Raw genomic sequence first — 21,210 nt, forward strand, 5'->3', positions numbered from 1 at the left:
CCACCACCTCTTCTTACCTCTATCTAATCGTCGAGGGCTCTCTCCACTCATTTGGCAATTCCAATGCGACAACGGAGTGAGGACACAACGGACAAGCTAACACACCCACAATGGAAAATTGCTTTTGCAGCTTGAAAGCAAGACCTAACACCATATGCTTCAACAGCTAAGGTAAACTTTTAGGCTTAAACATGTTGTAAGAGCTCACTATGGAGTCTTATATTGCAACAATTAGACTCAATGGGCAATGTTATAAGAGAGTAAGGTGACCAAGACAAGATAACAAAATAGAAATTGCTAAAATGAAAGAAAGGAAAATGCGAAGAAAAGAAAAAAGAAAAAGAGAACACAATAGAAGAAGACCAACAGAATAGGAAAGGACACGCAGTACAAGAGAAGATGCAACACGAGGCAGATGCATGGAGGGAGAGCAAAGGCAAGGAAATGGAAGGAGTGGGTTGGGTAGCCAGAGCAGTAGACTGGGTGGCAAGAGAGCAGTCTACGAAGAGCACGTGCCAAGTGGGAGGGAGAGAGAGAGAGAGAATAAATTAAATAACAAGTTGATTATATTAAACTAGTTTGTTAGGTTATAAAAATAGGAAACTTACACAGTATTCAAAGAAACCTCTTTGTCTCCAAGGTTAAAAAGCCCCTTCATCTATCATTCTGCTAAATACCATCAGACCCTCCTTGTGGTAAACATGCACACACTTGACCTTTTATTGGCCCTCTTCAGGAAGGCTAGCCACAGTTTGCCCGGCTCTCTACCTAAAGCGCCCTATTACTTTCCAAGCAACATACAAGCCGAAAGAGAATCGTCTTGCAATATCTGTGATTTTCTATTGGAGAAGTCTAGCCTGCCTGTTTAGACTTGAAACAGACTTGGCCATATCAAGAAAGTCAGTCGTGGCATTAAACTGTTTTTGGTTGATACATGCTTTAGTCCAACATGCATAGCAAGACTTAGGCTAAAACATCCTTCTCTTCATACGGGATGCACAAAGTTGAAACAACTTTTCAGAAACAACCGCCCTAAGTATCTGCAACTCCATTGAAGGCTCCACCAAGATGAAGGTTGCAACAAAAATGAATAGCCAATCATCTTTCTCATCATGTACATTCATGAATCCAGTCACAACAGCCCAATCCATAAAATACAAGAAAATTAAGCATATCAAAACAGGTATCAAAGTATAGTTCAAGATATCAACTAGTGTTGGAAGTAAAGATAAAGCAATTCAATACACTTGACGCCGTGCATAAGCTTGGGCCTACTTCATCAGGGTAACCATAGGTTTGCCAAAACGGACAAGCACAACCCCTTACTAGTCATGCACAAGCAAAGAGTATGGGTGTGGTTGTGATTCTTGTGCCTCACTAGATCCAGTAAAATGCTGATCCTAGTAAAGAACAAGTTTGACTAAGAATACACCAGTGTAAAGTGTTGATCCTATTTAAGAACACAAGTTTGCTAACACATGATGTTTTACTTCTATCCCTTCCCAGTAGGAAGACAATCACGCATTTCAAAATTGGTTTATTGCACTATACCCTTGAAATCAACGATTGATGTTAAAACCAAAAGTAAAAGTTGGAGCTATAGACACATTGATCATGTAGATCAATAACCGTACCCCTATCAAGTATTGAAAAGAGACCAGGTGTGTATTCCTCCACTGGCCAAAATCTCAAAGAGAACGGCCCATCGCCAAAAAAGTCTAAACCCTCATCACAAGTCTAACTAAAGAGAGAGGCCATATCATATCTACTGAATCAGTCTTAAGTTCACTGCCACATTTGCGCAGAAATCTCCCATCTTCTCTCTCATCGCGCGCAATGCCTCGAGTTTTGAAGTAAAACCCACCGCCACATGATGGAAAATCGGCCGCCTCTGCCCTGTAGTTTGAACTTGCTCATTGGACCTGCAAAAGACACAGCAAAGGCTTTCAAAAGCTCAAACCGCACAGCACTTGGTTTCCATTAGAAGACAACTTCAAAAGAAGCAACCAAATCCATACACTCTTATGAAACGGATGCAGCTTGCATCGTAGTTGTATCCCATGAAGAAGCGCTCCACATCTTCAAAGTCTGTGTTTGCACTCACATTGTACATGACCAGCTGTCAGGACATATTATTCATGTTATTATCTTGCTTGGATATGGCTGAGAGGGATCTAATTTAAGAAGCAAATCTTGTATAGATATTTGAAAAGTAAAACAAATCAGGGCAGATAAGCAACACATTAAGAAAAGCTTCATAAATAGCCTATGCAGCACACCACAATCACTGATCTCAAATTCCTTGTATTAGCTGGACTAAGTAAGTCATTCTCAGTTCCTTCAAAGATGATCCACATAAGCACGAACCATTAGAACCATCATGAGCATAGCCTGGAAACAAGGCAGGGGGACCAGCCTCTGCGAAGGGCAGGCTTGAGGTAGATGCCAAACAGAAGAATTGGGTGCATGGACTGTAGAGGCAGGCAATTGGGTGTGGACATGGGCTAGTCAAACATAAAGCGAACTCCTTAAATTTTATTTTTTTTTTGGCCAACCTGGTTGTATGTAGCCTAACAAGGTTGACATGCAAGGTTGTCGTGGGGTTCTTAAACAGCCATGTTTTGGCCAATCCATCCTAAGCAACCCAGCGATCAGTGGTAGGCTCTCAAACATGCAACTTGGACACAGTTCAACCAGTGTTTTTGCTGATGTCAGCCTGCACATTGGTTGCAGCAGGTTTATTTTCTCTTGTAGGAAATTTCTTCTTCCTAATAACCATGAAGTAGTTCACATATTTGTTGAGTTTTAAGTGAATAGATTGAGTCTACCCCTATCACCTCTCTTCTCTCTCAAACTAAAATACAAATGGCCTTCCATTTGATACCAAAGCATAGTTCAGGCTAGAATCGTGTTTGAAAACAAAAGTTAAAGATAGCGCTTCTTTTGTTTCTATGTTCCAGACTCATCATACCAGCTGTGGAGCAGTGGGTGGGGCTTTTGCTTGCCTTTCCAACTCCATCCAGAACCTATCAGTTGGAATTAATTGAAGACTTAACAGGGTTAGGGTTAGGGTTTACAGAAAGAAAACAGGCGTGAAAACCAATGTGGAGAGTGAACACGACTGCTGTAGATATCTCAATGATAGAAAAGTGAAGTACAAGCCACATGATAGTGACCCCTAAAGGATAAGTGTTCACATGACCGGCCATAAATGTGCCGGGTGGACCAAAACACTTATAAACTGCATATAAGTGAAAATGAACTAAACTGGGGGAAAAAACCTCCACTAACTGAAGTAAAAAGTGCCCCAGTAACCTACTGATGATCACTAGCACTCCTCTGGGTGCATACACAGCATAAAACCCAACAAACCCCCTGGAGTGATATGTGATCACTGTACATCATCCACCAAAAGGAAACAAATTCAAAGCATTGCGGAATGCTTCAAATTTCGGACGTGGTAATGCCTTGGTGAAGATGTCTGCCACATTCTGATCTGTAGGACAGTAGATCAGACTGATATCTCCTGCCTGGAGTCTCTCCCGAACAAAATGATAGTGAATCTCAATGTGTTTCGTGCGAGCATGAAACACAGGATTCCTGGCCACAGCAATGGCACTCTGACTATCAGTATAGATAGGTGTAGGCTCCTCCACTGAAATATCCATATCAGTCATAAGACGACGCAGCCAAACACACTCAACAGTAGTAGTGTAGGCTGCTCTGTACTCTGCCTCACAAGATGAAGTCGCCACTGTGGTCTGTTTCTTGCTTAGCCAAGAAATGCATGAAGCGCCAAGGAAGAAACAATTCCCACTAGTGGAATGTCTGGTATCAAAATCACCAGCCCAATCTGAATCACTGTAAGCATGTAACTGCATGTCACCCCCCTCAGGATAAAGCAACCCAAGAGACAAGGTACCCTGCAAATAACGGAATACACGCTTCACAGCTTGCCAATGTGACAACCGTGGGCTGTGCATGAATCTGCTCAACTGAGAGACTGCATACTGAATATCTGGCCTTGTATTACACAAGTATATGAGGCACCCAACAGCCTGAGCATATGTAGTGGCATCAAAGGAAACACTGTCATCTTGTAGTGACAGTTTCATCCCAGGCTCCATAGGAGTACTAATAGGCTTGCAATCCTGAAATTTAAACTTCTCCAGAAGTTTAGCAACATAACGTGATTGCAACAACCCAATGCCTCTGTTATCCTGCACAAACTGTATGCCCAAATAGTAATGTACAAGGCCCAAGTCAGACATGTCAAATGTCTGTTGCAGTATCTCTTTAAATGCTGCAATTTTGTCATCATTTGATCCCATGAGCAAGAGATCATCCACATAAAGACTGATGACCAGCAGATCTGTCTCTTCTTTCTTCACATACAAAGTGGTCTCTGATGGACTGTTCACAAATCCCTGAGTGAGTAGAAAAGCATCTATTTTTGCATACCAAGCTCGTGGAGCTTGTTTCAAACCATACAAGGCCTTTTTCAGCCTGCATACTTTCCCCTCATGACCATGTTCTGCAAATCCCATGGGCTGAAATACATAAACTTCCTCCTCGAGGTCCCCATGTAGGAATGCAGTCTTTATGTCCAACTGATGAACAACCCAACCACGATGTGCAGCCAATGCAATGACACACCTAAGTGTCGACATACGGGATGTAGGAGCAAATGTCTCCTCATAATCAATGCCCTTCTTCTGTGCATAGCCCTTTGCAACTAGACGGGCTTTGTACCTGTCAATGGATCCATCTGCATGTCTTTTCAACTTGTAGACCCATTTAGTACCAATGGCTTTCTTGCCTTTGGGGAGATCAACCAAATCCCATGTTTGATTCTTTTTAATAGAATCAATCTCATCCTGCATGGCTTTGTTCCAATGCACATTATCTCGTGCATCCACGAATGAATCAGGCTCATCATCATCCTGTAAACTGGCTGCCATAACCAGATTCAAATCCATGATGTGTGCATGCTCATTGGTCCTTGTCTCCCTACGAGTACGACCAGCAAGAGGACCTTCTAAATGGCTGTCCTGTAATGTCCTCAAATACCATCTAGGTATATGTCTAACCTGTGGTGCCTGCTGTCCCATATTTGGTTCAGCTTCTGGCTGATTTGGCTGCTGAATTTCTGCACCACCTACATCATTTGCTGGCTGTCCAGTACCCTCATGAGTTGGATCACCAACTGTGGAATGAAACTCCATGGGTAGTAGACCTTCAAACACATCATTTTCAGCCTGATTTGCCTCATAACCAGCCATGGATAATTCTGATTTTTCATCAAAAATCACATCCCGACTGATGAATATCTTCCTGGATAGTGGGTCATATAACCTGTAGCCCTTGCTCTCACGGCTATACCCAACAAAAATGCATTTTGTGGCTTTATCATCAAGCTTCCTCCTCAACTCTTTGGGTATGTGTGCATATGCAAGGCACCCAAAGATACGAAAATGCGATACAGAAGGCTTGCGGCCATGCCAAGCCTCAAAAGGAGTAATAGAAACCAATGCCTTTGTGGGACATCGATTCAAAATATGACAAGCACACATTACTGCTTCCACCCAAAAGATATGTGGTAGTCTTTTTGCCTTTAGCATACCTCCATGAGTGACCGATTTTTCCTTTCTGCAACCCCATTCTGCTGTGGAGTGTAAGGAGTAGTATACTGATGTTTTATACCTCTACTCCCAAGAAAGGAATTCAGCACATGTGACATATATTCCCCCCCTCGGTCAGAACGGAGAGTCTTCACTTTGCATCCTGACTCTGTCTCAGCAAGTGCTACAAAGGCCAAAAATGCATCATATACCTGTGATTTCTGTGTCAAAGGATAGACCCAGCAAATACGAGAGAAGTCATCAATAAATGTTGCAAAATAAAAGCAACCACCTAATGACTTCGTCTGCATGGGACCACAAAGATCACTGTGTATAAGTTGCAACTTTGCAGTTGCTCTTAGAGCCTGATCACGTGGGAAGGAAAACTTGTGCATTTTTCCCAAAATACATCCTTCACAAATGTGATCTGGAGGCTTCTCCATGAGAGGTAGATCTGTAAACATATTATGTCGCTGCATAAGCATAAGACTACCAAAATTTACATGCCCCATGCGAGCATGCCATAACTCCGCATCCACCATAGCTGGAGTAAGAGTGAATGCATGATAAGCAGACTGATCCACTGGCTGAAATGCATCCAACTCATAAAGTCCATGACATAATGTACCAGTAAGCATCAAGGTCAAGGCATTTGCTTTGTCTCTGACCATGCATTTATCATCATCAAAGTAGACCTGCATTCCACAATGTGCTAAAGAAGAAATGGACAACAAATTCTTCTTTATCCCTGGTACATATAAGGCATCTGTAAGGCGGAGAATGGAGCCATCAATGGCTGTAAGCTGAATCTCCCCAATGCCACACACTGGATATGAAGCATTGTTGGCGCACTGAACAGTTTTGCCAACAGGGGCAGGGCCAACATGACTAAACAAATCCCTGCGAGATGTGATATGCTTTGAGGCACCACTATCAAAATACCAAGTACATGCATGCTCTGTCATACTGAGTGCCTGTGAAGACCAAGAGGCATCATAGCTGCATGTATAGAAACAGTAATCCCTGTCCTCAACAAAAGAAGCAGTCTCTGGAGGAGCTTTAGGAGCATCATTTACAGACATCCCAGCTTCCTTTGCCTTCTCTTTGGCAATCCTCTTCCTACATTCCGTGATGTAGTGACCTGGCTTCTTACAGTAATGACATTTGCCCTTCTTCTTGGGCTGTCCATCACTTTTCTTGGTATCCTGTGAAGAACCACCATCACCTGAATTTTGATTTGCACTCTTTGGCTGAGATTTCCCTTTCCCCTTTTGACCTGTAGTAAATGCTTGTTCAGCATTTGTGTTCATATTCATATTCTTCCTCATTTGCTCCTCTTGTAGTAAGAGAGCAACAAGTTCCTGATACTTGAGGGGTTCAACAGCATTCCTCATGCTGAGGTTCAAAGAGGTATGGAAAGCCAAGTAAGATCTTGGCAAAGAGTGCAAGATGGTGGACACAAGCTGTGTCTCAGGAATAATCTCATCCACATTGATGAGTTGCTCTCTCAAATCCTGCAGCTTGTTCAAGTGGCTAGACATATCATCTCCTTCATTCATTTTCTGATTTTCCAGCTCTCTTTTCAAAAATGAGATCCTAGCCTCATTACGAGCAGCATACATTTGCTCCAAAGTCACCCATGCATTCTGTGAAGTGCCAGCTGAACGAATATGAGGTATAATGGACCTCTGAACTGACAATGCAATGAGTGACAAAGCTTGTGCATCCCTGGCATCCCATGTCTTTTGAGCATTTGTTCTCTGAACAGGCAATGGCTGTCCTGGAGCCTGTACCTGTTGTCCTCGTCCACGAGCACCCCCTTGGGGAGGAGTCTCTGGAGCCAATGGACCTGGACGTGGTTCATCACCACTAACAAAATCCCAAAGACCTTTTGCCACAAGCACATTTTTCAGCATAAAACTCCACAAGGAGTAGTTCGTGCCATCCAATTTGTCTTCCTTAGACAAATATGTGAATACATCACTTTGCTGTTGATTTGCCATTATGCTTTACGCACAATGTTGTACCTGTTTACCAAAAAACCCAATAGCAAAAACCCTGATAACAACTGTACTCCACTGAATACAGTTTACCCAAATCTGCCTGCACTCTCAATCCTTAGAATGTGCAGCTCAATGCACCAATGACTGAGTAGAGCAGCAAATGGCGTACACAATGCCAAAATGCCCCAAAAATGCCCAAATTTGCTGCACCCAAACTGTGCAAAAATCTGTATATTTTCTTGCTAGAAAATCTGCCTGTTGTGCCTGTATATTTTTCTTGATAGAAAAAACTGCTTGTTGTGCCTGTATATTTTTCACAGAGAAAAATAAGACTGCCCAAAATTCAAAACCTGTAATGCTTACCAGCTTAGATTTGAGTTGATTGTTGTACTCGTGCAGGTGCAGTCCCTGTGCAGGTACAGTCGACTTGTACTACACAGTACTATAGTCGGCTCTGACAGGTACGGAAGCTGTACAGGGTGCTGCAGCGTTGAGGCGACCAGGTACAGAACTCTTGAAGGCAGCGCTTGACTGTACACTCACGTACGTAGCAGGTACAGCAGCGCTGACAGGTACAGATTTGCAGGCGGCGCCTTGTAGTACTGTAGGCGCTGAAGGCGTAGGCGTACAGTTGCTGGTACACGTGCGCTGTACACGTGCGTACGTAGTAGGTACAACAGCGCTGATGACAGGCGCAGTCTTTCAAAGCTGATGCACGTGCGCTGACTGGAACTGAAGCGGAGGGCGGTGCTGACTGTACGGAACAGGTACGTGTGCTGACAGCGACGAACTGATACGGAAGCTGCTGCAGACGAGCAGCTGTACGAATACTGCAGGCGGCGCTCAGGTGTACAGGCAGTGATGTACGGGTGCTGTACGGCAGCAGCAACAAAAAAACTTGGATGTGTACGGGCAATGAACAAGGGCAAAGCTTCAATGGCTCTGATACCAATTGAAGACTTAACAGGGTTAGGGTTAGGGTTTACAGAAAGAAAACAGGCGTGAAAACCAATGTGGAGAGTGAACACGACTGCTGTAGATATCTCAATGATAGAAAAGTGAAGTACAAGCCACATGATAGTGACCCCTAAAGGATAAGTGTTCACATGACCGGCCATAAATGTGCCGGGTGGACCAAAACACTTATAAACTGCATATAAGTGAAAATGAACTAAACTGGGGGAAAAAACCTCCACTAACTGAAGTAAAAAGTGCCCCAGTAACCTACTGATGATCACTAGCACTCCTCTGGGTGCATACACAGCATAAAACCCAACATTAATGACCACCATTGACCACAAGACCAATCGAGGCTCCAACAACCTCCAGCCCCAACTGGCATAATGTCACTTCATCCAGAGGAGCAAGGGGATCCACTCAACGAGGAGCATTTTCAAGAGTCAAGACCACCTTGTTTCTAAAGACTAGGATCGTGTAAAGCAGACCATAGTTTGCAACTTTAGACCTTCAACTAGGTGAGTGTGTCCCCAAGGTCACTTATATAGCAATAACCTGGCTAAAATTGGCCCTAGCTTTATTTATAAGCTTTCCTACTTTATTTACAAGCTTGTAGCCATTATTAGCCTTAGGCTATTAATTATAAGTTTTTAGCCAATCTAGCTTCCTCCTACTAGGCTACTAGCACCCTTAGCCCACATGACAATGCATGTGAACCCTACAGGTTTCCATGCCCAAGCTAAGCCCTAAACCTCACTTGGATTAGTCCACGTCTCTAGCCCTAACTCCAGGCCTATCGGGACATAACATACTTCCCTCCCATGTTTAATTCATGTCCCCATAAATACGTAAGGAAACAAGCCTACAAAAGCAAATCCCCGGATCCGTACATTCGCTCATAGCATCTACTCAAGTCTATTGCCTCTTACCCAATCCAGAGTAAGACTCCACTTGTAGACACTGCTACAAAGATCAAATTGATTACTATCAATCCTCTCATCCAAGAGATGAATCCCAATAGGACATCCAATCTTAAAGTACAAAAGCTCTACCATACTAACAAACCTAGCACAGATCCACAACACAACTTAAATGTCACACTAAATGGACTCCTGCATTAGTTGTCCGCAAACACTAGTCCACTTAATGCACAAACAAGTCCTAGTGCCATGTACTTCTAGTACAATATTCCAACCACAAGATCTCCATTGTCCTCCTCCAAGCAGGCCGAAGAGCCACCAACACTTCCCCACAAAGAGGCTCAAGAAGCACCCGGATCTATTCGGCCATGTCCAGCATGCCACCCATAGTGTGGTTTACCAATGTACCTAGGTGTCCTAAATTCCTTCATTCTCATGGACATCCCAATCTCATTCCCTGTAACGGGAGGCGGAAGCGTGAATTGGAATCGTATAAATGTGAACAAGATTCTGAGCACTTAACAATTGAGCATTACAACCACAAAGCTGAAATTGACAGTACACCACATAAAGGGGCCGATGATAGGCTGACCCCCCCCCTTTAGGTTATATTACCAAAAGAGTCTGCAAAGTACAAGATTATGGGTGCCTGGGGATTCACCACCAGCCTGCACCTGATTCTACCAAATACATCATGTATGAATACATCTCAAACAAGAGAATCTGTAGGTACATCCGCCCTACACACAGGTACATCCGCCCTGCATAAGCCTCTTCACAGGTACATCCGCCCTGCACAAGAGTATCACAATCCTCACAGGTACTCCGCCCTGCACAGGATGTAAATGGATCTTTAGGCCCTGTTTCCACGCGAGAAACTGATCCAGAAACCTGTGTTCTCCGCGAGCAAGTGTTCCCAATGCTTGCCCTAAGCACCTGTTATACCAGGAAACCTTGAGACACATCCATGCTCACATATTCCATTGCTGTCCGGCCTGTTTTGTGCAATAACCAGTCCAAAACAGCAACTTTCTATCGCGAGAATTCCACCTGTAAAGGGTCCTACAGCCCTGTGGAGGTCCCTAGAGCTGTCCTGTATTGTCCAAGTTGACTTTGGACACCTGTAACCAGCCCAAAACTCGCAATAACCAGAAAATACAGGTCTGAAATTTACCAACCAGCCCTTTAGAAGAGTGTGGGGATCATTATCCAAGCTTGTGTGAGTCCGGGAAGCAAGCAACCAGCCCTGTAGCAACTCCCAAAGCTTCAATCAGCTCTCCAATGTGTTGAATTATGAATAAAACAGCCCAAATGGCCTCTTGAAGGAGGCGCCTTTCTCCAGTGCCACCTAAGGGGCTTGGTGGGTACACATTCAGGCTGACAAGTGTCCCCATAAGGTGTCCAGGTAGGTGTCCAGCCCATAGTGCTCCATTTGTCCTGTTTCTATAAGTTTAGGTCCAACCAAATGGGAAATGGCCATAAGCTGTCCGGACTTCATTAATTTTGGTCCAACCAAATGCGAACGCATTATAAGTTGTCCGGCCACTTATTAATGAGTGTGGACCTGCAAACCAATAAACTTTAGTAGTAAATGAAATAAGCTGTAAATTGAGTGTGGACGCACTTACCACCTGCAAAACCCATAAGCCCACAGTTTTAGGCCCAAACAGGAGTGCACACACGCGTCCACAAGGTGCCCGGGCGTCCCCGGTCCCTCGGACTTCACAAGCCAAAATAACAAGCATTGTCCAGGCAGCAAGACAATGTCACACAAAGTAAAATAAAGTTATGGCATGCATCATTTATGCATTGTGCACATGAAAACTTGGAGAACCACCTATCATCATTCTTGTACTTGAAAATATTCCGCCTGCCATCATAACACACCATGTGTGCATGGCCGAAATCCACACGGGCACCGCCCGAAAGTCCACAAATGTCCTGCCATGTCCTTGGACTCATATGCATCCACTCATATGATCCATACACATGCCCAGGTATAATACATACATGCATCCGCATGTTTCTAGACCTGACACGCATCCGCATGTCCCTAGAATATAGGGATTTGTGACATCCCCCCGGCTTCTAATCAGTTGACCGCAACTGAAAAGCCTCCAGATAGGCCTTCAAAAGATCTGGGTAATCCTCGAAGTAGGCCTCATCCATCCATTTCGCATCCAAAGCTGAATAATTCTTGAACTTCACAAGGTACCTACGAATAAGTTTGCCTCCCGCAAGCTTTCGTTCCTTGTGAAAAACAATTTGTTCAGGTTGAAGAATCTCTTCCAGCTCATCCACCTCGGGTGGGTCTTCCAAAACCGGCTCAAACGGTGTCGGTCCCACATAAGGCCTCAATAGGCTCACATGAAAAGCATTATGCATGTTCCAATGATCTGGGAGTACAAGCCGAAATGCAACATCATTGATCTTCTCCAAGATCTGAAAAGGTCCATAGTACCTGTTGGAAAGTTTAGGATACTTTCCCTCTTTTCCTGGCCTCTTCCGAAGGCGTGCCTTTTCAAATTTCAGCAAGACCCAATCACCTTGTTTGAATTGTACATCCCTTCTATGCTTATCAGCTGCCTTTTTATTCTTGGTTTGAGACCTCTCTATGGCTGTCCGTACCTGTGCAAATGCAATATCCAAGTCTCTGACATATTCATCTGCTGCAAAAATCTCATCCTTTGTACGAAGGATGGGTGGTAGTACCACCTTGCCATAGATAATCTCAAAGGGCGCCTTGCCCGTAGAAGTATGTACCGTATTGTTGTAGGCAAACTCCACAAGTGGCAAATACTTCTCCCAATCCGATTTGCGGTCGGATACATAAGATTTCAGCAAGTCGAGGACGGCTGAATTTGCTATTTCACTTTGCCCATCTGTCTGTGGATGGTAAGCTGATGAGAAGTTCAGCTTTGTACCCATATTGTCAAACAATGCGCGCCAAAATAAACTTGTGGTTCTAGGATCTCTATCCCCCACAATAGATTTAGGCATGCCATGGTGTTTGAATATCTGTGCCACAAACATCCTAGCCATATGATCTGGCTTTATTGTCTTGCGCACGGGAATGAAATGTGCCTGCTTGCTAAACCTGTCAATAATGGTCCAAATAGCATCATTTCCCTGTGGCGTCCTTGGCAAATCCATAATGAAATCCATAGCAATGCTTTCCCATGGTTCATTTGGTATAGGCAAAGGTTGAAGCAATCCAGGTGCTTTATGTCTGTCAAATTTGACCTTTTGACATACCATACATTCACGTACATATGCTTCAATATCCTTGCGAATATGTGGCCAAAAGAAATACCTCTCCAAAGCTTGTGCTGTGGCCAAAATGCCTCTATGACCTGCATATGGAGGAGCATGGCACTCATCCATAACCTTATGGCGAAGGTTCTTTACCACACACATACGATTTTGCATCATGAGATATCCATCTCTTATGACATAAGATGGGACAGCAATACCCTCTTGCAAATCAGCCCATACATGTGCAAAATCCTCATCCAGATGATAAGTATTACGCATATCCGATAAGTCCTCATGGTATGCAACTGTAATAGCATGAACCTGTGGTCGTCTAGATAAGGCATCTGCCACCACATTCTTTTTCCCTGGAGTGTGTAAAATCTGAAAATGAAACATTGAGAGGAAGTTTGCCCATCTCATATGCTTCTCTGAGAGCTTACTTTGAGTCAAAAAGTATCTCAAACTTTGATGATCAGTTTTGACCATAAAATCAGCCCCTAAAAGATAGTGTTTCCAAATAGTAAGGGCATGAATTACAGCCAACAACTCCTTCTCATAAACCTGTAAGTGAAGCTCTGCATGTTGCAAGCGTCTGCTCTCATAGGCAATGGCATGTCCTTCTTGGTTCAAAACAGCCCCTATGCAGTCCCCACTTGCATCACATTCCACAACAAAAGGTTTGTGCAAATCCGGAATAATGAGTACCGGTCCCGAGATGATTGCACTCTTCAACTTTTGAAAGGCATCTCTCTCTTCTTGTGTCCATTTAAAGATTGCTTTCTTCTTCGTTAAATCATGTAACGGAGCGGCAATGAAAGCAAAATGCTTGACGAACCTCCTGTAGTAAGCACATAAACCAAGGAAGCTCCTCACTTCATGGACTGATTTCAGCTCTGGCCATTCTTGCATGGTTTGTATCTTTGCGGGATCCATGCGCACACCATCCTTTGATACAATGTGACCAAGATAGTGAATCTCTGGGAGGAAGAATTCACTCTTTTTTGCATTTATGTAGAGCTGATTTTCCTTAAGCTCTTTAAACACAATAGCCAGGTGCTCACGATGTTGGGCTTCATTCTTTGAGAATACAATAATGTCATCAAAGAATATACCTGTGAACTTTCTATGCTTTCTGAACACCCTGTCCATCATCCTGTTGAAGGTAGCGGGAGCATTTGTAAGGCCAAAAGGCACCACCAAAAACTCATAAAGACCAAAGGCTGTCCTGAATGCAGTCTTGTGTACATCTTGAGGTGCCACTCTCACTTGATGATACCCACTCTTGAGGTCTATTCGGCTGAAACATGCCGAACCTTCAAGCTTGTCCAAGATGTCATCAATGCGCGGAATCGGAAATCGATTCTTGATGGTTATCTTATTGAGGGCACGATAATCAACACACATCCTGTAAGTACCATCCTTCTTTTGAACAAGAAGTACCGGCGAGCAATATGGCGAGGAACTAGGCCGAATCAAACCCTTTTCCAAAAGTTCATTCACCTGTGCCATAATCTCTTCTTGTTGACTAGCACTCACCCTGTATGGTGGCCTATTAGGTGGAGAGCTACCGGGAATTAGATCTATACAATGATCTTCCGGTCTCTCAGGTGGCAACCTTGCTGGCAAAGCATTTGCAAAACAATCTTTGAACTCATTCAAAAAGTTAAGCTTGTCTTGATCTAATGTACTAACATCAACACTAGAATGTTCAATGGTATCACGTACAAAAACCAAGTAAGAACAAGCTGATTTCTTTATTGCCTTATTAATTTGTACATGGCTTACAAGAGGTATGGTACTTCCAGTAGTACCAGCATCTATAGAGTGCTCACGGCCTCTATGTACAAAGCTGATTTTCTTCTCTTTGTAGGCCTTAACAGGCTCTAAACGGTGATGCCAGGGCATCCCCAACAAAACATCACAACCTGTAAGAGGAGCCACTAGAAAGCTCTCATAGTCGAGGTAGTCCTGTATATGTACACGGAGCTTACCAATGACCGGAGTTACATCAACATGTTTGCCCTCAAAGGCGGCATCTGCATTCATTTGCATTCCCATGTCTTCCACATTGAGACCTATGGCGGCAGCCATCTGTACGGATATAAAGTTATCTGTGGAAGCATCATCAAAAAGAAACAAAGCGGGCTGATCCTTCAATTTGCCCCATGCCTTACATATGACTCTACTCTTGGGCTCATGCCCTGTATTACCCTGCACATCGGGTACAACATTCACAAGAGGCTTTTGCACATTAGGCTCAGCATTCTTAGGATTCTGTGGGCATTTAGGATATATATGATCTTTACTGCCACACTTAAAGCATTTTCCAGCCTTCCTGTACTCTTCCAATTGCTGTTTTGAGAGCCCAAAATTGTGGCGTTTACCCCCCGGCTTCTTTTCGGAGTCATCCTTTGCATCTCGGCCATCTTTGGGAGCATTCTTAGGTGGCTGTCCACCCTTTTTCTGGTCATAACCAGCCCTGAATTTGCTCTTGTTTTGACCTGCAAATGGCTTATTTGTGGGTGCTTTTATGTGCAAGTTCTCCGCAATCATGGCTGAGTGTATAAGCTCTTGTATGGTCTTATTTGGGTACACTCCCAAGCTTTGTTGGATGATGTGATGGAGCCCCGATTCAAACTTTCTCTTCTTCTCGTCCTCTCCAATCTTCATGAAGGGAGTAACCTTGAGGAGGACTTTCCAAAACTTTGCTATGTATGAAGCAACGGACTCTCCCTCATCTTGGGATAGCCAATCCCACTCCTTGCGTACATCCTTTGCAAAGTTTGGTGGTAAGAATTGATCATAAAACTGAATTTTGAAAGAAGACCAAGTTGGGGCAGCACTTCCATCAAGTATTTTTGCAAGCCACCAATCACTTGCCGTATCCTTGAGATGCATTCCCACATGCCTGAGCATAGACTTTTCCGAAAAGTCTTCATTGCAAAAAGCTATCTCAAACTGTCTAATGAAAGCAAGTGCTTTGGTAGAGTCCATCCGTCCCTGAAAGTTTTCAAACTTTACATCCTTGTCACCGGACTTGAACTCTCGAGGCTTCTTCCTTCTATATGCATCCCTATGTACATCCTGTTCATCTGCATGATGATGATGCCGCGATGAAGATTCACGATCCCTCTTCATTCTCTCTTGAGTCACACTCTCCAAATGAGTAGAAAGCTCAACACGAGAACGGACATGTCTTCTTGGAGCAAAGCGGGAATGAGTAGAGGATCCCTCATCCTTACTCTTCTCTTGACCTGCATCAAGCCTAGCACCAGGGACTCTTGTCCTTTCAGCATTTGGCACTTGCTGTGCTCTTTCTGCTTGTTGTGCATCATGTGCATCACCATGGGCAGCCATGAGGGGTGGCTTCTTGAAAGCCAAACTACCATCTGCTTCAGTGTATACATCACCCTTAACCATTAGGTATGCAAGTGCAAGCTCTCGGGGTTTCTCAACATCCATTTCCTTTGCAATTGCTTCAAAAGTGACTTCATGGACCGAAGCCTTTGCCTTCGCAGCCAACACCTTTTGTATATCCGGGTCATTTTTCAATGACCTAAGCTCTTCGGTTTCAGCCCTATAGCGTCGCACTTGACGCCTCAAAGATTCCAAATCAGAATGCATAGTGTCATGAGTACCTGCATCTCCATAGACATCATTGCCTGCAGCATCTCTTGCATCCTTTGTACCATGAAATTCACGGTCCTGTGTGTTCTCCACACTGTCAGAAATGTGGCTGTCCATGATACTCAAATCAGGTCACCACTTATGATTCCAAGCCTCAGACCGTTTTCCAATGAGGGGAAAAACTGAGCTCTGATACCAATGTAACGGGAGGCGGAAGCGTGAATTGGAATCGTATAAATGTGAACAAGATTCTGAGCACTTAACAATTGAGCATTACAACCACAAAGCTGAAATTGACAGTACACCACATAAAGGGGCCGATGATAGGCTGACCCCCCCCCTTTAGGTTATATTACCAAAAGAGTCTGCAAAGTACAAGATTATGGGTGCCTGGGGATTCACCACCAGCCTGCACCTGATTCTACCAAATACATCATGTATGAATACATCTCAAACAAGAGAATCTGTAGGTACATCCGCCCTACACACAGGTACATCCGCCCTGCATAAGCCTCTTCACAGGTACATCCGCCCTGCACAAGAGTATCACAATCCTCACAGGTACTCCGCCCTGCACAGGATGTAAATGGATCTTTAGGCCCTGTTTCCACGCGAGAAACTGATCCAGAAACCTGTGTTCTCCGCGAGCAAGTGTTCCCAATGCTTGCCCTAAGCACCTGTTATACCAGGAAACCTTGAGACACATCCATGCTCACATATTCCATTGCTGTCCGGCCTGTTTTGTGCAATAACCAGTCCAAAACAGCAACTTTCTATCGCGAGAATTCCACCTGTAAAGGGTCCTACAGCCCTGTGGAGGTCCCTAGAGCTGTCCTGTATTGTCCAAGTTGACTTTGGACACCTGTAACCAGCCCAAAACTCGCAATAACCAGAAAATACAGGTCTGAAATTTACCAACCAGCCCTTTAGAAGAGTGTGGGGATCATTATCCAAGCTTGTGTGAGTCCGGGAAGCAAGCAACCAGCCCTGTAGCAACTCCCAAAGCTTCAATCAGCTCTCCAATGTGTTGAATTATGAATAAAACAGCCCAAATGGCCTCTTGAAGGAGGCGCCTTTCTCCAGTGCCACCTAAGGGGCTTGGTGGGTACACATTCAGGCTGACAAGTGTCCCCATAAGGTGTCCAGGTAGGTGTCCAGCCCATAGTGCTCCATTTGTCCTGTTTCTATAAGTTTAGGTCCAACCAAATGGGAAATGGCCATAAGCTGTCCGGACTTCATTAATTTTGGTCCAACCAAATGCGAACGCATTATAAGTTGTCCGGCCACTTATTAATGAGTGTGGACTTGCAAACCAATAAACTTTAGTAGTAAATGAAATAAGCTGTAAATTGAGTGTGGACGCACTTACCACCTGCAAAACCCATAAGCCCACAGTTTTAGGCCCAAACAGGAGTGCACACACGCGTCCACAAGGTGCCCGGGCGTCCCCGGTCCCTCGGACTTCACAAGCCAAAATAACAAGCATTGTCCAGGCAGCAAGACAATGTCACACAAAGTAAAATAAAGTTATGGCATGCATCATTTATGCATTGTGCACATGAAAACTTGGAGAACCACCTATCATCATTCTTGTACTTGAAAATATTCCGCCTGCCATCATAACACACCATGTGTGCATGGCCGGAATCCACACGGGCACCGCCCGAAAGTCCACAAATGTCCTGCCATGTCCTTGGACTCATATGCATCCACTCATATGATCCATACACATGCCCAGGTATAATACATACATGCATCCGCATGTTTCTAGGCCTGACACGCATCCGCATGTCCCTAGAATATAGGGATTTGTGACATTCCCACTCGCCTTATTGGCGACAATCGTTACATATCAACCACCAATTTCCTATCTCAAACCATGTGTAAGCATCCAAGAAAGGAGAGTGTTGAAGTTTTCACCAAAAGAAGCTTCTACACGGATCATCTTTTGTCCAATGTTCATGCACATCACTCACAGAATCCACAGACCCACCTTTTTTCCAATGCCCATGCACATCACCTACAATATCCACCGGCTTTGCATGTAATACACACATTATTCTTTCACGAACTTGCATTGAGCATCATCACCGACAATCGTCCAAACACATTTATGGATAGGGGGACAATGGCAGGCACAAGCCTGGCCCATGGTATGACCCATCACTTGGACCGTCCTACAATCAGCAAGAATCTTCTATAGCCTCATCTTCGACCACTCCACCCAGTGATCCACACTGCCTCCATCCCAAGTACTTCACAATGCCAAATCCATCAAGCCACCAAAGCCGCCTATCTCCATTGTAGCAGTGGACCAGCCATGCACAAGTCTGTTGCCATGCCTCTAACAAGCTACTGATCTTGACTCCTTAAGAAAAGGAGAAAGCAGTTGAGTTCGAAAAGTCTTCATGTTGGAGAAGTGTTCCCACACAAGCACACCTTCCGCACATTGCTCATGCACGCCACCTGCATATTTCACTATGGACATCATATTTCACCTTCATCACGAGACACACAAACACTTGCACTTGCAACTGGCCTCATCAACGCCAACCTTCCAGGTACATCTCTAGATTGGGGAGACCATGGCGGGCGCAAGCCTGGCCCATGGTACAACCCATCGCTCAGAGAACCCCTCACCTTACAGGTACCTCCAACGAGATTTCATACATGTATCCTTTGCTTTGACTCCAATTCAACACCAACAAAACCTCGCCCTGTCCGCCGATGTATTTGCTACAAAGAAACCCAATCTTTTAAGCATCACACTATGAGATTCGAGCATAATATCCTATTACACCAAGACATCTCAAATGGCCATCTACCCATGCAAATCATTCCATGGTAGTCTTGACACTCATTTCGCCCTTTCCAAGGTGTGAACCACTTTTAACAACTACCTCATGATGAAGTGTCCAAGCCACTGCTACAACCAACAAGGACCTAACATGAAGAGCCTCTACATTGCCTATCACTTTCCATACCGCCTCGACAAGGTGCTTGTCCAAGCTCCCCAAATCTTCCTACCACTTTGCCTTGCATTCTACTACAAATTGTTCTCGAACTATACCACTTAACCTTGACCACCACCTTCATGACAAATCCTGAACCTTGCATATGTCCTATGCCTTGGAACAACCTAAAGACAACATACGATGTTAAGAGGATTTTGAGAACCCCAAAGTGGATGAAATAACACTAGGATGGAGGCACAGAGCTTCCAAAACAAAAAAAGCGCTTCCGCCAAGCACAGAAGAGCTCCTAAAAACGATGATGGAGCAAATAAATTCTCTGAAGATGCAACTTGCAGCCGAAAAGGAGAAACCCAAAGAAGGCATCTCAAATCTAGCACAGGTCCTACTACATATTGAAGAACAACGAAGAAAGACGACGAAGCAAAACAAAAAGCAGATGAAGAAAGAGAATTGACACGTGCAGAGGAACAGAGGGATAGGGAAGCCACACGCAAATTTGAGGAAGACCAACGCTGCAGAGAGGAGGTCGGCCGAGAGTTCCAACAAAGACTCGACTAGGAGGCTGTGCAAATCCAGAATCAAAACAACATGGCACAAATTCTAGCGGCTCTCCCTCATCATGCAACACCTTCCTCGTCCTCCACCTCGCCTACCACCACCGTCATACGAGCCTCTCCAAATTTTAGTGAGTATGATGGTAAGTGTGATCATGCTGCAATTATTCAATTTATTCATCAATTTGAAGCACATTTTCCATTAGCGAAAATCACAGATCCACAAGACAAAGTCCATGTGGCCGCCCCCCAACTCACTAGGGAAGCTATTACTTGGTGGCAACATTGGTCACAACTTCACACAAACCCCATCACAGGCCAAGTCCGTTTTCATTGGAACACCTTCATGGGATCTCAAAGCCCGTTTTCTTCCACCACAGTACATGACCAATCTTGAGGATGAGTTTTACAAACTCACTTAGGGTGGTTCCCCTATTTTGACCTATTCAAACAAGGTCATTGGGTGTATCGGAAGAAGATGAGCTCAAGGAGTTTATTCGAGGTCTAGACACTACCATTAGGTACCCAGTACGGAATTTTGAGCCTCTGACTTATGCACGGGCACTAACCCTCGCTCAGAATCAAGAGCTGATGCTAAACGGAGGTAAGCCCACGCAAGTACAGTCTCCCAACAACAGTCATCCACCCAACAGTCATCTACCCAAGGTAAGGGGGCTCAGAACAGCAAAGACCAAAAGGACCAAAAGAAATATTCTTCAGGTCAATCGGGCCATAAGAAAGATTCTACGCCCAAGAAGACTCCTGAGGAAAAAGCTGAGGGCATAACTAGAGGTTATCTCCAGCCTGATGAACAAACACGATACCGGACACAAGAAACAACGCGGTACCGGACAGAGAACCGTTGTTTCTTCTGTCACATTGTGGGACACGGGAAGAAATATTGTCCTAAATTCCAAGCTGAAAAGTCTGCTAAGGCATCCACTTCCACAGTAGCCACCGTAGCATCATCCACACCTCCGCCATCAACCTCGAATGCCGTTCAGCTTTTACCCTTTTTGAACTCAGTGCCACCAGTGGTATTTGATGATATGCAAGAGGGTGAGGTTGAGGGCAAGACAAAGGCTCTCATCCGTGCCTATGGCACTTCAAAGGCACAGCAGTTCATTGTCCTCTTCGACATGGGCAGTTCTAAGGATGCCATCTCTCTGCAGTTGGCTACCAAGATAAGCTATACCTTGGTTCCTTATCATTTGGATATGGACGGGTTTACCCCTAGTCTGCGTACGCACATTACTCATAAAGCTCTACAATTTGAGTTTAGGTTCATCGGGCCACAT

At 44.4% G+C, this 21,210-nt stretch overlaps 1 protein-coding gene across 1 annotated transcript in view; it reads right to left on the bottom strand.

Annotated features, from left to right (window-relative positions):
• Window positions 1-1,521: 1,521 nt before the first annotated feature.
• LOC147607213 (Ribosomal protein S24e family protein) overlaps window positions 1,522-21,210 on the bottom strand; it is a 77,380-nt gene continuing 57,691 nt past the window's right edge. Inside the window, exons 5-6 of the mRNA XM_086791371.1 lie at window positions 2,019-2,119; window positions 1,522-1,922 (exon numbers count right to left, since the gene is read on the bottom strand). Coding sequence (XP_086647497.1) covers window positions 1,766-1,922; window positions 2,019-2,119 — 258 coding nt within the window. The 3' untranslated portion in view covers window positions 1,522-1,765. The remainder of the gene's footprint in view (window positions 1,923-2,018; window positions 2,120-21,210) is intronic.

This window comes from Cibotium barometz, chromosome 56 (genome assembly GCF_041138505.1).
Source record: "Cibotium barometz isolate CiBa-2024 chromosome 56, ASM4113850v1, whole genome shotgun sequence".
NCBI lineage: Eukaryota > Viridiplantae > Streptophyta > Polypodiopsida > Cyatheales > Cibotiaceae > Cibotium > Cibotium barometz.